At 39.2% G+C, this 24,394-nt stretch overlaps 1 protein-coding gene and 1 pseudogene across 3 annotated transcripts in view; both read left to right on the plus strand.

The window, feature by feature from the left end:
* NTN4 (netrin 4) overlaps positions 1 to 24,394 on the plus strand; it is a 111,618-nt gene that overhangs the window by 25,456 nt on the left and 61,768 nt on the right. For all 3 annotated transcript variants that reach the window (XM_046646467.1, XM_046646465.1, XM_046646466.1), the window contains exon 3: positions 13,119 to 13,397. In XM_046646467.1, coding sequence (XP_046502423.1) covers positions 13,119 to 13,397 — 279 coding nt within the window. The remainder of the gene's footprint in view (positions 1 to 13,118; positions 13,398 to 24,394) is intronic.
* On the plus strand, positions 13,414 to 17,231 carry LOC124230417 (aspartate aminotransferase, mitochondrial-like; annotated as a pseudogene).

The raw sequence follows: 24,394 nt of genomic DNA on the forward strand, positions 1-24,394 counted from the left end.
CAATCATTTCTTTCTTGTTTCCATTTCCTTGTTCCCTATTCTTTCCTGAAAACTTTACAAACTGTCCCTTATTCCATCTAGGCTCTCAAAAGTCTTCTGTGAGCCAGCCAAACCCCCAGATTTTTTCTCAGTCTTCTTTCTTGTCTCCCAAATTGCATTTGCCATTATTAATTACATTTTCTTTCTTTGCATTCTTGTTTTCTTTGGCTTCTATGATAATGAATTTGCATTATTTTCCCACATTGCTCACTGGTCCTTTTTTTGTATTATTTCTAGCTCGTTTCCTTCTTCTGACCTCTAACCATGGGTGGCCCCTAAAGCTTAGCCTTTAGTTCTTAGTTTTTGTTCTGATATCCATTGGTTGTTCTGCCCCTGCTGCCTCCACTATGGTTCAGGCTCTTCTCTTTGCCAGATTATTCTCCTAAAGGGAAACTCTGATCATTTCACTCGCTTGATCACCTGTGTAAGACCTTCAGTCATTCTATGACCAAAGAAAGTTAGCTGTGATATAATGGCAATAGCACTGAAACTGGACTCCAACAACCTGGGTTCAGATACTAGCTCTGCCACTTACTAGGTAGGTAACCTTGGACAAGACAATTAACATCTTCTCAGAGTTTCTGATCTGAAAAATAGGAATGAATAATACTACACCATAGTTTTACTGTAAGGATGAAACTAGATGAATAAAAATGAAGGCAGTTTGTAAAATAAATCATTATTAATCATGAGTATGATCTTTCAACAAATATGTGTTAACTCTTACATGTGCCAACATTGGCTATACACCAGTGGGCAAGCAGACAAGGCCCTCAGCACTGATGGAGCCCATAGTCTAGAGAGGAATAAAAGCAATGAAAATAGACATGGTAAGTTCTAAGTCTGGAAGAAATAAGAAGTGTTGAAGTGCCACATAAGAAGAACATCTCATCTAGTCTTGCAGTGGAGAGGAATGGTGAAGAAAGCTTTCTGAATAAAGTGACATCTAAGATGACACCTAAAAGGTAGGTATGAGTTGACCAAGTAAGGGAGTGGAGCAGTTGGTGGCAATGGCAAAAATGTGTGAAAAGTATTCCAGGCAGGGGACTAGCATGGGCAAAGGCTAGGAAGGAGGCAAGAGCATAGAGCTTTCTAGGAACAGAAAGAGGTTCAGAATGATTGGTGTGCAAAGTTTAGTACAAAGAAGGGGAGCAGGTGTTGGAAAGGAAGGACGGTGAAAGCAGAGAAAGCATGCATGCAATTTCCTGCATAGGTCAGGCAAACAGAAGCTATCGATGATCCAAGATGAAGTAGAGGGCATTCTAAACTGTGGGCCAAGCATGGTGATAGGAAACAGAGCTGATCAATATCGGGAAGTTACCCAGATTGACAGACAATCAGCATCTGAGGGGACTGTCAATGAATACTAGCCACTGGGCTGCATTCGCTGGTAGGGCTCAGTCTCAAAGATGGGAGATTGGCAAAAACAAGGCAGGTCCTCAGGAAAAGGCTATACACCAATCGATTTTATTTATAAAGAGCAGTGATTTTTCAAGGCATTTCTACATCTGTTACCTTCTTAAAAGTCTTCATTGCATCCCTGTGACTTCCTTGCATCGCTGTGGGCCAAGCAGAAACAGGTATCATTAATTACTTTTGTCAAACATACAGTTATTCACATCCATTAATAGAATAAAGGTGGCACAGTTAGTCCCATCCATTATTAGAATGACAAGTGGAGGAGGGATAAATCACATATATTTTCTTTAATCCTACATGTTGAATTTAACTTTAATCCAGGAATGGCTAGCTGCTAAACAAGTATAAAGTGGGTTGTAGTGGAAAAATCATTAGATTGGAGGTCAGGAAACTGGGTTCTATTCTTATCTCTATCATGAACCTATTGGTTGACCTTTGACCAATCACTTTAAGCACCCCGTGCCTCAGTTTCCTCCAATTGGACTAGATCATTGATGGAGAAGGACTCTTCTGGCACTCAAATCCTAGGACTCCAAGTACTGAGGGTAAAGGAAAAGCTAGGACTCCAAATGTATTGGAGAATTTTTTATGTTTATTTTTAGCCCCAATCTTTATTTTTATTTTGGTCTTCTGTCTTGTTTCTTGTTCTTCCTTGCAGTTCTGTCATTTCCCTGCCCCCTGAAGATATTTAAGAGGCTGCTTTTTCGTCACTTTAAAACTGTAAATATGCCCTTGAAACATGCAAAGAGGCTTTTGTGTACTTACAAATCGAGGTTATTATCGTACAAGTAAGTCACTTGAGTGCACTGCATTCCTCGGCTTGCTCCATTGAGAGCTTTATTAGGTTATATTGTCCTATCTTAGAAGGACTGGGTGAGTAGATAAGACTCTCCCACTTTAAAAGGCGGCTATCTGATGAAACAGGGTACCTAATGCTCCAGAGTGTAAGCGAAAGGATCTTGGTGCTGCCTGAGAGACAGACACACTTCTCTAAGACAAGTAGGTGCTCCACTTAAAGTGGCACAGTCAAGGACAAATGTTCTAAAATTAACCCAGCCAGCTGCTCCGCCACAGACGCCCACCTGTCAATTACGCTGTCTTCTCCTTGTCCAGCCTTCTCGCTCCATGAAACTAGAACTCTCCTTACTGCAACCCTTTAAAAGCCTGAAACCTCACATACTTTCCAAAAGGTTACCTATCCATGAAAGCAGAAAGCCTGTTTCAAGAACATATTAGGGTACATGTACTTATCTCAAAGAATTTATGCTCTTTGAGCTTTTAAACTCAAATACCTAAAACTTCAACTTACTGGTGCCAGCAACTGGCTTCAGAAGTCAACTGACATAAAACGTTCCTTGTTAGTGAGGTGGCAATACAAAACTAGAGGATGTATCTGACTAAATTTTAGGAACTTAGTATGAGAGTTTTCAGTTTTGAGATAGCTTGATAAACAGCAGAAATAGAGACAAATATATCAGTTTCTATGTTTAGGTCTAAGGTGTGTCATCAACCTAACAATAAACAGAACAGTTGTCAATGTGTAGTAACAAGGTTCAACTGAATTAACCAGATGCTGTTTGTAAACAGCTCGTGAACAACCACGTAAAAAAAAAAGGATGGCTTTATAATGTAATTGGAAATGTTTCTCAATATAGATTTTATTCTAACCAGGCTTAGAGTAAGAAAGAAGTGTGATTATTTTTCTTACATAGAAATGGTTTTTACTGTGGAGATGATTTGTGTTTTTATTAGATTATATTAGGTAAAAGTTCCAGGGATTTCTCTCTAAATGTGTTGTTGTCATTCTTTCAGTTGGTGTAAATTTATTACTGAAAACACGTTATTCAAATGTGACACCAAAAAGTACTTTAATATTGATTAATACTAAATCCATTTTTTCTATAAAATAAAATTTTATTAGCCATGTTGGATATGGTATAAGATTAGCATACAACTAAGATATTTTGTAAGATGCTAAAGTTTATTGTGAAGTTCTACGCACCTAGTATATTATCTTATGAATAAAATGCACATTATGTGAATAAAATTTTATTATATTTATATTAATCTTATATCAGAAAATTAAAGTAAACCTTCTTAACATGATTCTACATTGACTCACTCCTTCGGTATTTATTATTGATAATCTATAAGACCTGGTATTAGATGAGAATACAAAGATGCATCAAAAAACAGCATAAACATAAAAAATATAAAGTAGAAGGTTATAATAGGTATCAAAAATTATAAAGAAATTTATAGCAAGCGTTTGCCTGTATATTAAAAGATACAAATACTAAAACAGAATTATTGAATAAACCTATAAAGTTCAGATGATTATATTTTAAATTATTCTTCATATTTCTAGTTTGATATGCCCCATAAGAAAACTCATTTGTTTTTCAAGCTTTTTATCAACTAAATGTTGATCAACTAAATCTACACTTCTAGCTTTCTTATAAAATTTCCAGTATGTCATTTCTAGGATATTTCTATAAAAAAATAAAGGCTTACCGAGTTACAGTTTTATAAATTGTATTTCATAAAAGTTAAGCTGCCTTGGTTTTTAATTTTTTATTGCAATAACATTGGTTTATAACATTATATAAATTTCAGGTGTACATCATTATGTATTTTGATTCTGGTAGATTACATCATGTTCACCACCCAAAGACTAGTTACCATCTGTCACCACTCACATGTGCCTCATCACCCCTTTTACCTTCCTTCCTCTCCCCTTCCCCTCTGGTAACCACCAGTCCAATCTGTTTCTATGTGTTTGTCGTTGTTTTAATCTTCTACTTATGAGTGAGATCATATGGTATTTGACTTTCTCCCTCTGACTTATTTCACTCAGCATAATACCCTCAAGATCCATCTATGTTGTCACAAATGGCCAAATTTCATCATTTCTTATGGCTCAGTAGCATTCCATTGTGTATGTATACCACATCTTCTTTATCCATTCATACCTTGATGGGCACCTAGGTTGCTTCCAAGTCTTGGCTATTGTGAAGAATGCTGTGATGAACATAGGGGTGCATGTATCTTTATGCATTCGTGTTTTCATGTTCTTTGGAAAAATACCCAGCAGTGGAATAGCTAGATTATATGGTAGATCTATTCTTAATTTTTTGAGGAATTTCCATACTGTTTTCCATAGTGGCTGCACCAGTTTGCACTCCCACTCGCAGTGTGTAAGGGTTCCCTTTTCTCTACATCCTCTCCAACCCTTTCTGTTTCCTGTCTTGTTAATTATAGCCATTCTGATGGGAGTGAGGTTGCCTTGATTTTTCAGACTTCAGCTTTCAGCCAGGATGCACTAACAAGAACCAGACTAACCCTGCTGCCTGAAACAACTAAAAAACTGGACCAAATATATGAAACAACTGTTTTCAAGTATTGGACATCAGGCAGCAGAAGAGAGTGACCATTGAGAGTGCAGAAGCAAATGAGGTGAACCCTATGATTGCCCCAGCTTATTGCCTAGAGAGTTTCCGAGGGGGACAGGAAGGGGGGCATGCAGGAAGGAGGAGCCTAATGGATTTTCTGAAATAAGGAGCTGAGAGTCTGGGAAGGCCAATGTGGCTGGAGTTTGCAGGGCAGAGTACCAGAGAGGAGAGAGATGCGCTGGGAGAGATCGCCAGAGATCTACAGGTGGTTCCCCTCAAGTCTTCAGCTGAGTACTGATCAACATATATGTGTAAGAAAACCACCTGAGGCCAGAGAAAGAATCACCTTAAAGAATAGAGGGAGCAAATCCTCAGAGGTCACGTGGGACCACGAATAGTCAGCCAGAGTGGAAAACCTTGTAATTCAACTTTGTAATGCATCAGTAGAGTGATTTGAAAGATATTGCCTCAGTGAAAGGGCAGAATTAGCCCTATACTAAAGGATGCATTGGTCCTACCTAACAAAGCTTAAAAACATGCCTCAAAAGTATAGAGGTATTTCCAAGTAACTTAACTTCATCCTCCATAAAGCTCAAGAATAAAAAAATATCCAGCACTCAACAAGGTAAAATTCATAATGTCTTGCAGCCAATCAAGCCATACAAAAGGTGGAAAGATATAACCTATAAGGGTAGAAAAATAAATCAATAGAAAAAAATCCAGAAATGACGCAAATGCTAGAATTAGTAGTCATGGACATTAAAAGTTATTATAACTATGTTTCTTGTGTTCAAGAATGTAGAGAAAAGATTGACCATGTTAAGAAGAACATGAAAAACATGGCAAAAATCCAAATTGAGCTTCCGCTGTTGAAAAATACAATGTCTGAGATGAAAAATACATTAAATGGGATTAGTAGATTAGACACTACAGAAGCAAAGATTTGTGATGTTCAATGCATAGTAATGGAAATGATCCAATATGAAACACAGGGAGAAAAAGACAGAAAAATCAATCAATCAATCAGTGATTTAAATAAGTAAATCAGTGAGCTGTGGAACATCTTCAAGCAATCTAATATAGGTGAAGTTGGAGTCCGTGAAGCAGAGAAGGGAGAGGAAGGGAACAGAAAAAAAAAATGAGAAATAATGGCTGAAAGTCTTCTAAATTTGATCGTAACTGTAAGTCCACAGATCCAAGAAGTGCAACAAACCATAAACACAAGAAACAAGAAGAAAACTACCCCGAGGCACATCATAATCAAATTGTTTAACAAACAAGAATAAAGAGAAAACCTTAAAAACAGCCAGAGCGAAAAATGACATATTATGTACAGAAGAACAAATATAAGAATAACAGCTCTTTGACAAAAACAATACAAGCCAAAAGACTGTGGGACAGAACGCTGAGAGCACTGACAGAAAAAAATTGTCAACCTAGAATTCTATACCCAGCAAAAATATTTTTCAATAATGAAGATGAAACATAGACTTTTCCAGATATGGAAAAGCAAAAAAAAAAAAAAAGAAAGTTCATCGCCAGCAAGCCTACATTACAGGAAATGTTAAAAGAAATCCTTCAGAAAAATGATACCAGATGGCTATCTGGATCTACACAAAGCAATGAAGATCATCAAAAAGGGAAAATAGGTGGATATTTGTAAGACACTTTTTTTCTTATTTTTAAAATCTCTTTAAAAGACAATTGACTTTTTAGAGCAAAAATATTAACAATGTGTTGTGCAGCTTATAATATATGTAGAAGTCAAATGCACGACAATAAAAGCACAAAGTTTGAGAAGAGGAATTGGGAGTTTACTGTTGTAAGTTTCTTCTACGTTAAGTGGTAAATATTACTTACAGATAGACAGTGTTAAGTTAAAGATGTACACTATAAACCCTAAAACCACTATTTTTTAAAAGAAAGAGTTATAACTAATAAATAAAAAATGAAATAAAAGGGCTGCTAAAATATTCAATCCAACAGAAGGCGGAAAAAGAAAGGGAAGAGAATATAAAACAAAAAAGCAAGATGGTAGATTTAAACACAACCATATCAACAATCCGTTAAATGTAAAAGGTCTAAACACTCCAATTAAAGGCATACATTATCAGATTGGATAAAATTTTTTAAAAGACACAACTATGCTCTCTAGAAGAACTCCACATAGGTCTTAAATGAATGATCTATGGTTCCATTTTAAGAAACTAGTAAAGAAGAGAAAATTAAACCCAAAGTAAGCAGAAGAAAGTAAATAATAAAGATAGAAGCAAAAATGAGGTAGAAAAACAATAGAGGAAATTGTTGAAACCAAAAGCTGCTTTTTCTGAGAGCATGAAGATGTCTAGATTTCAAAAACCATTAAAGAACAATTGCAGTTATGATCCTCGAGCTTCCATTTTTGGTAAATAAGAAAACTAGACCAGAAACCATGGAAAAGATCTAATATTTGTATATGTTTGGGTGCTTGCCTGCCTGATCTGTTTTCTTAAGAATATGAAAGATCATGGGGCCGGCCCTGTGGCCAAGTGTTTAAGTTCAAGTGCTCTGCTTCGGTGGCCTAGGGTTTCGCCGGTTTGAATCCTGGGCGTGGACATGGCACTGCTCATGAGACCATGCTGAGGAGGCATCCCACATGCCACAACTAGAAGGACCCACAACTAAAATACACAACTATGTACCGGGAGGATTTGGGGAGAAAAAGCAGGAAAAAAAAAAGATTGGCAACAGTTGTTAGCTCAGGTACCAATCTTTTAAAAAAAAAGAATATGAAAGATCTGTGTGCTACTGAAAAGAAGGAATCCATAAAGCTGTTTTGAAATGTATTGCATACTTTTACATAGGTATTTATACATATGTGTACGTGTTCACATACTTCTCATTAAGAGTGCAGAACTTGTGGTGAGAACATCTTGTTTTCTTTATTCTTCTAAACTCTATTCCCTAATTGGCTTCTCCTTTCTCAAAATGTTATTTGGAGAAATCCTTTATCCATTTATTCATTCAACATAATTATGAAATGCTATAATATGCCAGAGACCGTGGGACATGCTGGGGGCACAGCTGTTAACCAGACAAGATCCCTGCCCACTGAGCAGCATCTAATGTGTGATACAGACAAGTAAATAGGCAGTAACAGTGTACTAGCGTACAAGTGCTGTCATGGAAAGAACAGTGCCAGGGGAGTCCGCAGGATGGGTAATCAACTTGGACCTGAAATATTTCTCAAGCTAGCAGCTAAAAGAATTTTTTTTAATGTGATAACCAACTTTATTGAATTATTATGATTCAACATGGGCAATGAAATTCTAGGTGTGGAGCAATATGTAAAGTATAAGTTCAATACTGAAAGAATTTCCTGACTGTTACGTACCTAATAGTTACTCTTTTTCTTATTCTGTTCACACTGTGTTAAAACTTTGTTGAAATTTTCATCTCAGAGTATAAATAGGACATAGAATGCTATTTTTACTAATTCTCAGTATTATTGAGAATTTTTTGTAAGTATTCTAGATGAGGAAGAACATACAGGTGATTCTAACCTGTTTGGAACTTTTTAAGGATCTCTTTGTTATGCTGGGCATAAGAAATGGTAGAACTTAAGCCAAGAATCCAGAACTTTAGGCAAAGTTTGAGGGGTTCCAGGCTTAGAGAAGTGAGGCGAGAGCAGAGAAATGTGAAGATTCCAAAGATTAGGTAGGAAAGGGTCCATGATTCATTCAGAAGCTCAGTGTGTTTTAAAATTATGCGTTTCCTTTAACCCATTGATTTCATATTTGGAAATGTATCTTCAGGATATTATTATAAACTGCTACATTTAAGTACAAGTTTGTTTATCGTAGTGGGTTTTACTGAAAAGTTAGAAACAACTTAGATGCCCAACAATAGGCTAAATAAATTGTCACATCCACACAATGGAATTCTAACCAGGTTTTTAAATTATGTAGCAGTGTTTCTCAGATTTTCTTGTGCATCAGAATCACCGCCAGATCGCTGGGCCCCACCTCCAGAATTTCTGATTCAGTCAGCCTAGTATAGCGTCCCAAATTTGCATTTCTAACAAGTTCCCAGGTTGATACTGATGCTGCTGGTCCCAGGGCCACACTTTGGGAACCACTAATGTAGATTTATTTTATTGACTTGGAAAAATATTCACAAGGTTTTGTTAAGTTGAAACAAAGCTGTTTACATTGTATTCTACATGTATACATGCAGAAGTTTAGATGGAAACATATCGAGTTGGTATCCCTGGTTGTCTTTGGAGTGGATCACATTGTATATTCTTGTCTCCTACATTTTGAGTGACTGATTTTTCTATAATGAGCATAGTATTCATCACTAAAACATAATCAAATTTCTTAATTTAAAAAATAAGATCATGAAGTCCTGGCCAATAGCACTAACCAGCTGGAAATATCAAACTAGGCTTGGTCCTACTTACCCTCTGGCTTTTTTTTCCCCCTGAGGAAGATTCACCCCAAGTTAACATCTGTTGCCAATCTTCCTCTTTTATTTGAGGAAGATTCAGCCTGAGCTAACATCCATGCCCATCTTCCTCTATTTTGTATGTGGGTCATCACCACTGCATGGCTACCAGCAGGTGGTATAGGTCTGTGCCCAGGCACTGAACCTGGGCCACAGAAGTTGAGCACAATGAGCTTAACCACTAGGCCATGGGGCCAGCCCGTGGGGGCTTTTTTAACTGTCTTGTTAGGAGTGTATATTCAGAAGCAATCACAGATACAGGCACTGTGGTGGGCCCATAGATACATCCTGTTCCTGATGGGCACAAAAACAGAAGAGGCTGATATTATATGGAGAGCTTCTACACTTTTTCTTACTTCATTTTAGTAGTGCCATACAGGCTTCTTCTGGGGATATTTGAAGAAAAACTGGGTGGGACCCAAAGGGCGACCTGCCAGAAGTTCGAAGCATCTGGATTGGCGCACTCTTTGTTTCCTGACTCAGGGTAGATCCATTTCCCAGGGTATCAGATTAAGGCGTCTCCTTTCTGGAAAAAAGATTTCATGGTTTAAATTCCCGTTCACTTTTGTGTCTGTGGCACTGGCTGTCTCCTTTCCAGCATGCAGCCTCAGGGGTCATGATGTCCCTTCCCTGCTGATATCAGCATGCCAACTGTGGTGTCATGCACACCAAGCACAGAGCCGCCATTCAGCTTCCACAGTCTGGGTTCAGGAAGCAAAAGAGCTTCTAAGTTCCTACAAACCTTGACAGATCTTCCTTTAGCCTTGAATGTGCTGAACAATTCTCAGGGGGAGGCTGGGACGGGGAGGGAAAGAGAGGGAACTAGTGTAAATGTCAAGGGTGAATATGTGTCAGGAACAGAGGGAGCAAACAGTTGCCTCCAATGTTCAGGAAAAGGAAGTGTGGGCGACAACGTAGAGAAGTACGCCATAGACTTTTCAGTGGAAAACTTATTTAGTTAGCGCTGGTTACCCTTTCCCCATGTCCTTGCATTACTGTGGTTGATAAACTAGGAGGGAGCCACGTCACTTATTTAGAGCAAGATTTCTTTACAAAGGTCTAATAGAATGCCAGTGTTTGGCATGTCATATTGAAAATAAATCTTACAATGGATTCAATGTTTTTTATTTTTTTAACGATTCAAAATATGAAATCATGTTCTGCTTTAGGCTATTGTTAAAAGAAAGAGACATTACTTCTACACTGACTTTCCAAGAGGTGACATAGAATTTGTTGGAAAATTGTATTCCATAATACGTTGCTTTCCGCCAACTTTACGTGTGAATAAATGGCGCTGAATATTGTTTAAGTTACAGCTTTTTCTAAGTTTTGCAAGTTCGAAACTAGCGAGAAATGCAGAAATAATTAGAAATACTGGTTAATGATTCAGTTATTTATAACTGTTGTTATAATACAAGTTCTTGCCTCTCACTTGTGGTCCTATAGCATGAATTTATTATGTGAACCTATTTAGGACCCTGAAAAGGAAGTTATATGAAATCTTCACCTATTACTTGAGTGCCAAGAACAATGTTCTAATTAATTTACCAAAAATGTATTGAATACCCACTCTGTGCCAGGCACTGTCCTGGGATATATCAGCCACTCCGCTCAAGAAGTTCACACTTTAGACTGGGAAGACAGTAAATCGTCAAACGACCACAAATCTAATGTGTCCCGTGCTAATAAGCACTAAGACCCAAAATAGGCAGTACTATTTTAAAGCCTTTGTATTTTATTGAAAGAAATGGGAGGTTTTTGGGTGAGGATGGATTTAAGCAAGGGGGTGACATGATCCAACTTTTGTTTATAGAGAATCAGTCTGGCTGCTGGGTGGAGAATGAGCTGTGGGAGGCCAAGTGTCCATTGAAGTATTACCCCCTCCTCAAAGTCATATTTCATTGATGACAATTCTCTACCATTAGACCTGGAGATATGATCCTATACAGCTGATTCTTGCCTTTTCACACTTTTGGTGTAAAATTGATTTCTAAAAGGAAATTTTTATATCCAAAGTATCCCTTAAACAATTTTTTTTCTTTCTGGAAAGTGACTTTTAGATACTTTCTCTTGAAACTGGAGTTTATCCAAAACCTACTTTTTGTTTTTTTTTAAAGATTGGCACCTGAGCTAACTACTGTTGTCAATCTTCTTTTTTTTTAAAATTTTTTTATTCTGCTTTTTCTCCCCAAACCCCCCCAGTACATAGTTGTATATTTTAGTTGTGAGTCCTTCTTGTTGTGACATGTGGGATGCCGCCTCAACGTGGCCTGACAAGCGGTGCCATGTCCGCGCCCAGGATCCGAACCAGCAAAACCCTGGGCTGCTGAAGTGGAGCGTGTGAACTTAACCAACTCGGCCCCAGGGCCGGCCCACAAAACCTACTTTTTAATAATTACTTTACTTTCATACTACTTGGTTATGAAAATGTTCATTTTTTTGTGAATAGAGTTTTAAAATATCTTTAAAAAGCCAAGAGATACTTAAGAATTTTTCAGCGGAGCTTTGTGTCTCTTATCATATAGGTTAATGAGCTTGCTTGGGATTTTGTTCTTTTTTTTTTTTTAAACCTGCATAATCGGGTATAACAGTGTTGGTCTCTTTATAATACTGTTTCATGTCATAAAGTATTTTGGAATTCTTTTCTTATATTCCTTGGTTTCCACTGGCAGTGATTTCCTCTTCCACCAACCTCTGCTTCCCCAAAGTAACAGATCCACTAGAGAATTTTGCACCACCCACCCCAGGGCCCTCTTTTATAAGCCCTCACATAATGTATAGGCTCACACACATGCCCGAGTCCACCCCTTCTGAGCCTTCCACTCCCCTGGTTTCCTCCTCAGAACTAAAGATTTAAATTGCTTTCAGCGTCTATGTATAACCTATACTTTGCATTTAACTAAAAGTGCTGTTAACTAACTTGATCCAGCTCTTTACTCACTGCATTTGGGTTTAAGTGACTTTTGACTAATTTCAGAAATCAAATCTACCCTCAAAGGATTGTATATTTACTACCAGCAAAGCTATTCCAAATACGCGCCGCAGGCTTGGAAGACAGATCCAGAAAAGGAGAACCAAGCATATGTGTAGCAAAAGGGGCCCCAATTAATAACTGATCAGTCTTTCAAAGAGTCACACCTCCTTTAGAAACATAAGAGCCTGGATCTTGATTTTGCAATTGCTTTCTAACTGGTCTTCCTGCTTTTATTCTTCACCCTTTACAATCCATTCTCTTCACAGAAGGGAGTTATCTTTTTTAAAAAGGCAAATTGGATCATATAATTCTCTGCCTATGACCTTCCGGCAGCTTCCCACCACAGTCCGAATAACTCCCACGGGCTTTAAAGGGTTCTATTCAGGATGTGTCTGCATCAGCTCTGTCCTCCTCTCCAAATGCTCTCCCCTTGTCCCGTGGACTCCAGTCACACTGGCCTTGTTCTTCCTTGAATAAGCCAAGCTTAATTCCACTTCACGGCCTTCAAACGTGCTGCTCTTTCTGCCAGAACGTGCTTCCTCCAAGAACTCTGCACGGCTGCCTCCATCTCAAGAGTCGGTCTCTGCCGCTTACTCAATTTACACTTTTTCTGCATCCAAACAGGCAGCACATCTGTTCCTTGGAATAACAGGGCGACTCTTCCTCAGGTGTGATCAAGGTCAAAGTACCTCTTATCTTATCACTTGCAGATGACAAAAGGTATAAATCAAACCAGGACTATGTGGGGTAAACAATTCAGGATTTGCACACAGTCTTATGCACACATGGTATTTCTTTTTTCTTTACAGGTTATTTTCAGAGCTTTGTCACCACCGTATGATGTGGAGAACCCTTACGGTGCGAAAGCGCAGGAGCAGCTGAAGATCACCAACCTCCGTGTGCAGCTGCTAAAACGACAGTCTTGTCCCTGTCAGGGAAATGACCTGAATGCAAAGCCTCAGCATTTTACACACTATGCAATCTATGATTTCATCGTCAAGGGCAGCTGCTTCTGTAACGGCCATGCTGATCAATGTGTACCTGTTGATGGCTTCAGACCCATCAAGGCCCCAGGAACATTCCACGTGGTATGTAACCAAGTGCACACCTATGAAAAACAAGTCACGAGTTCCCTTCAGCTTTGGGCGTTGGTAGTCTAAGTTCCCTTAAGGTTGGTCTGTGCTTGCATAGTACTTCTTCCTTCTTCCTCTGCAATTCACTCCTCCAACTCGTACCCATCCTAGAAAGTGCCTACTAACTTGTGTTTTAATCTTCAATTTTAGAATTATAGTCAAGTATGATAACCTGATTCTTTGGAAAGCATCCATGTCAGTTTTGAGTACCAGGACCTTCAGATATAAAGTGTAAGATGAGCAGTAGGAGAGGTTGGCATAATCATATTAGTGGCATTATCACACAGAAGCCAGCTTTGACGGTAAGGTAAATGGGGACCATTGTAGAGTAGATTTTAAAGTGGAAAAAATAAGAACCTCAGTTTAAAGCCTTGTCTCTTTTGCTATCTGGCCAATAGAATGAATAATAATTCTCTGTGAAGAGCGGCCTGACCCCCTCTCACCCTAAGGCAGAGTTAAACTCTCCTCCAGGTTCACATGTCTTGTGCTTTCCTCTGAACTTTTGCTTGTCTGCATCTTCCAGGAGATCCTGAACTCCTGAGGACAGGGCCTGTGTGACCTTTGTATCCTCAGGACCTTGTGCATTACCTAAGCCAGAAGAGGGTGTTCCGTAGGTGTCTGAATGATAGCAACATAGGCTTAGAGAGATGATGAAAAATTACAGTCTTGTTTGTCCTCATATGACCTTCTTCCAAAAAAGATACAAAGTGGCCCAGATAGCAGGCACCTTGTTGGGCTGCATCCAGAGCTCCGGGTAGGAGTAGGCAAGGAGAAGGCAAGTAGGAGAGCACCTCAATTTTTTAATTTTATATTTTGCTCTGATACTTCTCATCAAGGCAAAATAAAAAAATAAATAACATTTAAAAGGCCTCAGAGCATCTGACTAGGACAGTGGCCAGAGAGTAACGAAAATAGAAACAATGCTGTTACTTCAGTGAATCTGGGTCTCTCCAGTTGAAGAAAATGCAACATTCATTCAACAAACACTAGTTTCCAGACACTAATGGGTCTTTGAACTAATATTGCTTTAAATAAAGGATGGGATAATTTGGTATATCTAAGTTAGTTGGGTTCAGGTATGATCCAAATAGAAAATAACCCAGAGATTCTAGAGACATGTCAACCTACTCGACTGTAAAACTAGAAAGTTTTTGTGAAGTAGAGTGCTAGTAAATTTTTGTCATTATATTTAAATGAATTAGTGAAAAGAGAACCTATAGGCGCAATGGACTGAATGGTTGTATCACCTCAAAATCCGTATGTCGAAACCCTAATCCCAGTGTGATGGTATGTGAAGGTGGGGCCCTCTGGGAGATAATTAGGTCATGAGAGTGGAACTCTCATGAATGGGATTAGTAGCCTTAAAAGAAGAGGTCAGAGAACTAGCTAGCTTTCTGCCCGCCATGTGAGGACACAGTGAGAAATTAGCAGTCTGCAGCCTGGAGGACAACCCTCACCAGAACCTGACCATGCTGGCACCCTGACCTTAGACTTTCAGCCTTCAGAACTGTGAGAAACAAGTCTCTGCTGTTTATAAGCCACCTAGTCTTTAGTACTTTGTTGTAGCAGCCTGAACTAAGATGCTGGCCTTTTGTCTCCTCAACTGTCTCTTATAATTCAGGCCTTATAGAATCACTTCAGGGTCGAGTCCTGAGCAAAAGGACAGACACAAGCCTAGAGGCCCCCATAGCATGGCCCAGAGAAGCCATATTTGTGGGGTAAATGACCTGTGAGACAACCTGAATGGCTCTTATCAACCAAACTAAATTACCAGGCTCCCCAGAGACTTACAAAACATTTATCAGTATACATTTAAAAGGAATAGTTTTGTTTTCTTTTACTTTTTTAAGTCCTCTGAATGTAAACTGTCAAAGAGTGAGCAATGCTTTCTAAGGCTAAAGTGAAAATTCTAGAAATTCCTATTTGTTCTGCTATATTCAACAAGGGATAATTACCCCAAGTTATGAGACTTTTGCAAAAGTCTTGAAATACAAGAATTCTGTACAATCTTCTGCCAGCAAGAAAACTGTCAATCCATGAGCCCGAGCCTCCGGGTCTGCGCCTGCTGGCCGTCTGCTTCACTCTGCCACTACCCGCTGCATGCTTGCTGCCCACCATGGCCTTGCAGTGCTCTGGCTGCATCCTGTCTGGGGTCCTGCCGCCCTCCACCCAGGCCTCGCTGTGGCAACCTCTGCCAGATCCATCTCGGTGGGAGATGGGACCCCCAGATCCCATCCTAGGAGTCACAGGAACCTGTAAGAGAGACACCAACAGCAAAAAGATGAATCTAGGAGGTGGTGCCTACTGCGATGATAATGGAAAGCCTTACATGATCCCTAGCTTCCGGAAGGCAGAGGCCCAGATTGGTGCAAAAAAAATAGACAAAGAATACCTGTCCATTGTGAGACTGGCTGAATTTTGTAAGGTTTCTGCAAAATTAGCCCTGGGTGAGAACAGCAGAGTGCTGAAAAGTGACCAGTATGTCACTGTGCAGACCATTTCTGGAACTGAGGCCCTAAGGACCGCAGCCAGTTTTCTGCAAAGATTTTTAAAGTTCAGCCGAGATGTCTTTCTGCCCAAACATCCTGGGAAAATCATACACCCATCCTCAGGGACGCTGGATGCAGCTACGTGGTTATTGATACTGTGACCCCAAGACTTGTAGCTTTGACTTCACAGTGCTATGAAGGACACTTTAAAAATGCCAGAGCAAAGTGTTTTTCTCCTGCATGACCATGTCCACAATCCCAGGCGAGTGGACCCTCATTCTAAGCAGTGGAAGGAAATAGCAACGGTAGTGAGGAAACAGAATCTCTTTTCGTTCTTTGACGTGGCCTACCAAGGCTTTGCCGGTGGTGATGGTAACAAGGCTGCCTGGGCAGTGCGCCACTTCATTGAAGAGGGCATTAATATTTGTCTCTTCCAATCCTTTGCCAAGAACGTGGACGTATATGGTGACTGTGTGGGAGCCTTCACTGTGGTCTGCGAAGATGCTGATGAAGCCGAAAGGGTGGAGTGAGAGTTGAAGATCTTGATCCGTTCCACGTATTCCAACCCTCTTCTCAAAGGGGCCTGGATTGCCTCAACCATTCTGACAGCTGGATTTGTGGAAACAATGGTTGCAAGAATTGAACGTCAGGGCCAACCACATCATTAGCATGAGAACTCAGCTGGTCTCCAACCTCAAGAAGAAGGGTGCTCCCACGACAGGCAGCGCATCCCTGACCAGATTGGCAGGTTTTGTTTCACAGGGGTAAAGCCCGAACAGGTGGAGAGGCTGACCCAGGAGTTCTCCACCTGCACTGCTGTTCTTTTCCTTAGGCGTGAAGGTGTATAACTAGCCTAGATTTTCATCCTATTCTATTGCTTGATTGGCCATCAACCCCATCCTATCGGGATTTACTTATTTGAAGAATGAAAAATGTAATTTACTGCTCATCCCATACCCTCACCTTTCTTGGCAAAGAATAGCAGAGAGTAGGCAACTGCATCTTATTTCAGCATCCTCTTTAATGATTGTTTACTTGTCTCCTCTCAGGATGTTGCCTCTGCCTGATTGGACCGTGTACCTTCGTTCAGTGAGGTTGTGCAGTCACTCACCTCACATAATAGGTCAGGCAATGCAGGGTAGAACCAGGAAAGAGGATGCTCTTGGCTTTGTTTTTAACCTTTATGAGCTGCCAGCTGGGCTTAGGCTTCACCCTTCAGAAAGATAACCTCCATCTGCTCTAATCACATAGACATTTTTTTTTTAAGATTGGCCCTGAGCTAACATCTGTTGCCAATCTTTTTTTTTCTTTTTTTTTCTTCTTCTTAAAGCACCCCCAGTACATAGTTGTATATTCTAATTGTATGTCCTTGTTCTGCTGTATGGGATGCTGCCTCAGCATGGCCTGATGAGCGGTGCTGTGTCTGCACCCAGGCTCCGAACTGGAGAAACCCTGGGCTGCTGAAGCAGAGTGTGCCAACTTAACCACTTGCTCACAGTGCCAGCCTCTAATCATGTAGACTTATTGCATTCTGGTTTCTCTGTTACAATAAAGTTAATATAAACCCCCCCAAAATAAGGGGAAAAAACCCAATCAACCTATAAAGAGGATCTGCATAGCCAAGTAAAGGGGATTAGATAGTTGTGTTTTTCCATTTCAAAAGGATGTCAGAATGAGAAGTCTTCATCCTAGAAGACCCTATAGGATGGAAACCTCATTTCCTTGCTAATCTCAGGCTGCTTTGAAATGGGAAGCAATTTCTTTTTAAAATAATACTAGTTTTGTGACATCCTGCTACCCGGTTTTCGTATGGGTCTCTACCTCTGCAGGACTGGTGGTATCCCTGGTGCTGTGACTGCAGCATGTCCCGAAACCAGGCAAGACCAAGTCAAACCTGGTGCTGGGCCAGGTGAGGGGCAGGAAGCAGGCTAACTGGCCAAAGCTATGTTGGCCTCCAGGGATCCAGTTGCATGAGAATCCTTGCTGGCTGTACTCCCTTAAAAAAAAAAAAAAAAAAAAAGCCATAAGCAATTGGACCAGCAGAGGCTTAGGGTTGGAAATGTGAGTGCTTCTGGTTTGAGATTTTTCCCATCTCTAAACTTAGGTGCATTTTATTTTTATGTATATTTTTTATGGATTATAAAGAGCTGGTATTAAATTTGGAAATGGTTGCCTCTTATGAAGGTGATGTTTTTATTACTATGATTGCTTACCTGAGCAAATTCCACATTAAAAGCATAGACGTTTTCATTTCCTTTTTTGTTGTTGTTGTTGTTGTTGTTTTGGTTTTTTGGCTAACTAGGGAGTAGATGCCCTAAGTAGAAGTTACATGGGTAGTTGGTAAAATAGCAAATGTTAGTATCATTAGGATGTGGTATAGACGGGGAAGTCTTGATTAAATGTTCAGCTGGTGCTTTCTAGGTCTCCAGCCCCTGCTCAGTCCTACAGAAATGCTTCTCAGTTCAATTTTCCCTACCACCAGTTCAAATTTCCCTCCAGAATTTGCAGACTTTCTATTGTCATGAAGGAGGCAATCGCTTGGGATCGTGTTGATACATTTATCAGTGGGATAAGATCCTCCTGGAAAAAAAAAGTTAGAAAATCTCTTGCAGGATAAGCTATCCAAATACTGCATCTAACTGACATCAGTAGCTAACTTAGAATGTGCAAGTGTGAGAATAGCGTGGGCATAGGAAAATGTCAGTTTGTGAGGTGACAGATGAAAAACCAAATAGCTCTCAATTATTTTATTGAAACTCATTCAGGTGTATTTCCTAGTTAAAGAGGACTATGAATTATTTCATATCATGTTTAGATCATTCTCACATGCATCCAAGACATTATTTTAATCAATATTATAACCACCCAAAGTTTAGCCATGTTTTCCTATCTTTACTCAATAATTTCTCAACCACTTTCCAAAAAAAAAAAAGGCATAGTCTTTTTCTTCATTAAGAATATGGCCATAAGGTCAATTGTCCTCCCACATTTGTGTGTCTGTGAACACCATTCATTATACCTATGCAGCTACAAAAACTGGATTCACAAATTGTGCCTGCAGGATGGAAGGATAACCTCTTAAGAAATGCTGTTCTTTCACTAGTCAGCTCGTCATGGGTATGCGGATAGGAATCGAACTTTCTTTAGCACAGTTTTTCTTTATAGCAGTCATTCTCAAAGTGTGGTCCCTGAACCAGCAGCATTAGCATCCCCAGGGAACTTGTTAGAATTACGAATTCTCAAGCCCTACCCCAGACCTACTGAATAAGAAACTCTAGAGATGGGGCCCAGGAAGCTGTGTTTAACAAGCCCTCAGGTGATTCCAGTGCTTGCTAAAATTTGAGAGCTGCTGCTTTATAGACTATGCCAATTTATCTGCAGTTTATATTGTGAGGATGAATAATTAATGAATCTGATTTTGTGGGCTAGAATTTTGGATGGCTGATGATAGAAGTTAATGGAAATGACACTTAGTCTGTTTCTTTTCTTTTCTTTTCTTTTTTGTGGTGAGGAAGATTGGCCCTGAGGTAACATCTATGCCAGTCTTCCTCTATTTTATAGGTGGGACATCACAGCATGGCTTGATGAGCAGTATGCAGGTCCACACCCAGAATCCAAACCCTCAAACCCTGGGCCGTGGAGCAGAGCATACAAACTTCACCACTACACCACCAGGCCTACCCCTTAGTCTGTTTCCTAAGCTAAAAGGGGTCATTTTCCTTTTTTGGGAGAAGCGAATAGGAAAAGGCATGAAGTGGGGTACAAGTGGGCAGCCTCATTTACCTTAAAACACTCCTCCTGTGTCTTTTAAAGTAGTACCATCTTTTCCATGTTTCCCCTTCTTCCCAGATCCATTTCCATTTATCCTTCACCAGTTCAATTTTTCCTCATCTGTTCATTTTACTGGAAGGCAAAACAGCACAGTGATTAAGACCCCAGCATGGAGTCGAATAAACCTGAGTTTGACTCACCACAGCGTTTACGAAGTTACTCAGTTTCCTATAAAATGAAGGTAGTATCTACCTTATATAGTTATTGTGAGGATTAAAATAATATGACAGCCAGTGTCTGGGATATGGTAGACACTCCTTACACCGCTGTTATTATATTGTATTATTGCAGCCACTTCCACTACTTCTCCCAGATACACTTCTTCCCCAATAACAACAAAAATAAGTCATAGCTTATGTGCTGTTTGACATGTGTTCAAGGCTAGGGGTCTTGTGGCAAGGAAAACTACTTTGACTCCAGCCTGCTGGGATCCCAGAAATTATGTGAAGAGGAGATCTTAAGCTTTCCCTCTTTGCAGCTGGAGAAGACTGATTTAGTTGTCTTTTTCCTAGCAGCTGGTGATTTTACAGCTGTTGGATGATGGGTGGTAAAAAGAAGGAACATGGAGAGTTTCATGGTTTTACTAAAATATCATCCACTGAATAACACAGAAGCCTTAGAATACGGGGAGAATTGTTTAAATGCCTTGAGGTACACTTGGAAAGGTGGATTTTTCTTTTGTAATCAGAAACTCAATAGAAAAGAGTGTCAGTACTTTGACTGATATGTTTTAAATCTAAGAGCAAACATTGAGACCTGTGGGTTTGAGGAAAATGTTAGTTAGCTGCCTAGCTGTGTAAGGCAGGTTTTAGAATCATTCATATAGTTTCATTACAAAAGTTTTTCTCATCTGAACCTGAATGCATTTATTCATGTATTTATGTTTGCACATCTCACATGGCATGTTTCATCAATTCAGAACGGATTTAAGACCATGGTTTCATCTTCTTTTTAAAAATTCTTTACTGTACTGTGAATAAGCCAAAAATAATCATTAGAAAGCTCTCGCCTCTTCAAGGTATTAAGTAAAAGGACCATGGGTTTAAAAACAACCAATAAAGTTATTAAATAAGAATATTAATCAGAATTTTAACACATTTTTATATAGCAAAACATACATTCATGTTTGAAATGAACATCTGTAAATTAGTCTTAGGTCTTCTCAGCATTGAAAAAAATAATCATCATGGATTATAAATACTACTAATAGTTACCACTTATTGAATGCTTGCCATGTGCCAGGTCTTGTGCTAACATGCTAGAAATGTCATTGAGTTTAATCTTCACAACAACTAGACAATGTATCACCATCATTTTCTTTCATAGATGAGAAAGTGAGGCTTGAAAATGTTAAACGACTTCCCCAAAGTTAAGAAAGGGTAGAGCCACAGTTTAAATTTGCCTGTCAGACACCAAAGCTCAGCCTCTTTTGGCTATTGTTGTGCTGTTAAAGACTTAGATCTGAACAGGGTTGACGTTATGTCAAGAACAGAGAAAAAAGAGGAGAGAAAGGACAGAAGGGGCAAGGGAGAGGGGGGTGGGCTCAGAGGATTGATTATCATGGTGGCCCATGGAATCTAAACTGAGCAAGGAGGGAAATGACACGAGAGAGCGAAGAGCATTCCCACCACCGAAGACTTACTGCTTTATATTTTATGAAGCCCTTTCCCAGGCGTTGTTTCACTTGACCCTTACGACATCCCTGGAAGTTAGGGATTTTTATTTCTGTTCTGCAAATAAAGGCAACTGAAGTAGAGAGAGATTAATTTACTTGCTTGAAGTCACAGTGATAGAGTAATTAGTCCACACTGAGTTGTTCCTACCCCACCTCCTCCCCCAATAGGCTACCAAGAAAAAACTCTTATTAAAAAGACTCTTCTTGGCGCTGGCCCCGTGACCAAGTGTTTAAGTTTGCACACTCTGCTTCGGCGGCCCAGGGTTTCACTGGTTCGGATCCTGGGTGTGGACATGGCACCGCTCATCAAGCCATGCTGAGGCCGCATCCCACATAGCAGAACTAGAAGGACCCACAACTAGAATATACAGCTATATACTGGGAGGCTTTGGGGAGAAGAAGGGAAAAAAAGGAAGATTGGCAACAGATGTTAGCTCAGGTGCCAATCTTTAAAAGAAAAAAAAAAGTATTATAAAGACTCTTTTTATAGGGCTAGGTAAGCTACCTAAGTCATCTGCATTTTAATATGGAACCAGAAATTATCATTGATTCTCTCTTCTCTTCCATTCAACAACTAATGAAATGGACCAAAGGGAAGAAAGAAACAGTGAAAGCAATAAGTCTGGATTATCTACAAAGTAAATAATAATAAGTGATCATCTTGTGGGGGGATACACATCACCTTTGATGGGCATCTTTGGTTTTATTAGAAAGAGATATGGGTAAAGAAGAGATAAAACCAAATATGGGCATTAAAACCAAATATATCCATATTTGGTTTTGTTTATTACCAAAGTTTACTTCCATCTCCAGCTCTCAGTCATATCCACTGCTGATGAAAGGCAGCAGCAATCCTGATCATTTACTTGTCACGTTACATTTGAAGGAATGGGTAATCCTATCACCAAAGGGGGCACAATGTTCTACTCCCAATCTTAACAAAATATAAACCCTGCCAATTGGATACAGTTAGTGTGAGACCATCCTCAATCCATTTGAAAGTCTTGCTCTTCCTGTTTCAGTGTTCCTGTGTTATTATGGTATAGCTTTGCCAGTAGTCCCTTGGCAATGAGTAACTACAGATGCCGTGGAATGTGTACAGAATGTTGATTATACTTCATTTACTACCGTATGTTTCCTAGTAGAAGGGCAAGGCAGTGAAATATGTTCATGGCTGGAAATTATTAGTGTTTTGACTGTAAAACTTCCCAATGAATCTAGCCATATTTTTTCTCTATAGAGAGTAACATACTTTCTTTTAAAGGCCAAAGTTGCCTGAGATTACTCTTTTTGTTTGATGATTAGGGAACCAGAATACTTCAAATCTAGAGGCATTACAAAATGTTTTTTATACTCATGAAAGAATTCCCTGCTGGGTTCTTTCAATTCCCAGAACATTTAAATATTTATTTATAGGCCTTTGACTATTTCACAGAGATGTTAAAGGATAAAAATACCTGAAAGCTAAAATGTTGGTGTCAGAGCTGACATCTCTAAAGGTGAAATATAAGCCAATAGAAAAGTAAGATTGATTCTCCAAAATGTAATATTTATTTATTCAACTTTTCGTGAACGTGCTTTGCAGAAATGAAACACATCTATATTTAGGTCAAAATTGGAGCATTGTGAAGATACAAAAATGAGGGGTTTTTAACAGGATTGAGCTGCTAGTCCTATAAATTTGGGAAGAAGCAACTTAAATTTGACATTTTTCTTACTAAAAAGTGCTCCTCAGATATTCAAGGCATATCTCACAGCACATTTTGTTATGAATATTTCCTTGTCAGTATAGCATTTTTGGTTCCATCCTGTGGATAGCTGTGAGATCTCTGGGTCTAGAAGGCCCAGTCTCCGAGTTTCACTGCTAATATAATGGTAGGGGCTGGGGTGGGTGGGGGAGGAGGAAGCTACATGGAAAGAGAAAAGCTGAAGTTACAGATAAAGATCTCACTTCTGGTTCGCAACCCCAGGTCTCATATCTCTATGGTATTTCATTTGTGCCTTGCCAATTTTGTAAGAGCTGGAAATGTACTTCAATTTGTCCTAAAACAATTACATTTGGTAGAAGATAAGATGTAATTTAAGCCCTTATTCCCTCTTACAAGAATTTTTAGTGACCAGACATATAAGGTTAAAATAGACACACACACACACGTGTGTAAATATATCTTAGTTCTTCCACAAAAAAGAGAAAATTCGCAGCCATTTCAAATTGTGAGGAAAACAAGGTCTGTTAATCTTGGCATTCAAACCCTTAATACTATAATTAGAACAACTGGTGTATTATGTCTTAGCAATGTAAATATTTTAATGGAATTAAAGAGTACATATGTGGGGATATAGGACTAGAGTATTTGTTAACTCATAATAAGATTATTTTTAGTCATGGAATTCTGATATCTTTTTAACTCTTCTCTCTAGCTGTTTAGATAGAAGGAGAAAACTGTGGTTTCAAAACCTAAAATATATTTTTAGCTTTCGGCTCACATATTAGAAATGGAAAAAATGATTACATTTGTTCCACTATTAAATATTTTACATATAATGCAAACAATTATGAAATTCGTAAGAGTAAACACTGATCAAGTGTCCTTTGTCTTTTATTTTTGCGTCTCTAAGGGCACCATTACGACATGTAACTTAGCTGGCTGGGTCAGCTCTTAGAATTCCTGAAGGGCAGTGGTTTCATTGTTTCCCACATAACGCCCTGGTAGACATTAAAATTAAAAAGAACATGGGATCATAATATTTCCATATGCTGAATAGAGGCTAAAGATGGAGTTGTAACATATTTATCTTTTAATTCTCATTCACAAGTTAATTCAATTCTCATATATAATAAAAAGAGAACTTAATTCTGTGGAATTACACAGGAGTAGGAATAGTGAAAATACATGGGTTCCAAACTTTGCCACCTCACCTCACTAATATGCAAAGCCAGGAACTACAGCCTATTT

This window comes from Equus quagga, chromosome 19 (assembly GCF_021613505.1).
Source record: "Equus quagga isolate Etosha38 chromosome 19, UCLA_HA_Equagga_1.0, whole genome shotgun sequence".
In the NCBI taxonomy this organism is placed as follows: Eukaryota; Metazoa; Chordata; class Mammalia; order Perissodactyla; family Equidae; genus Equus; species Equus quagga.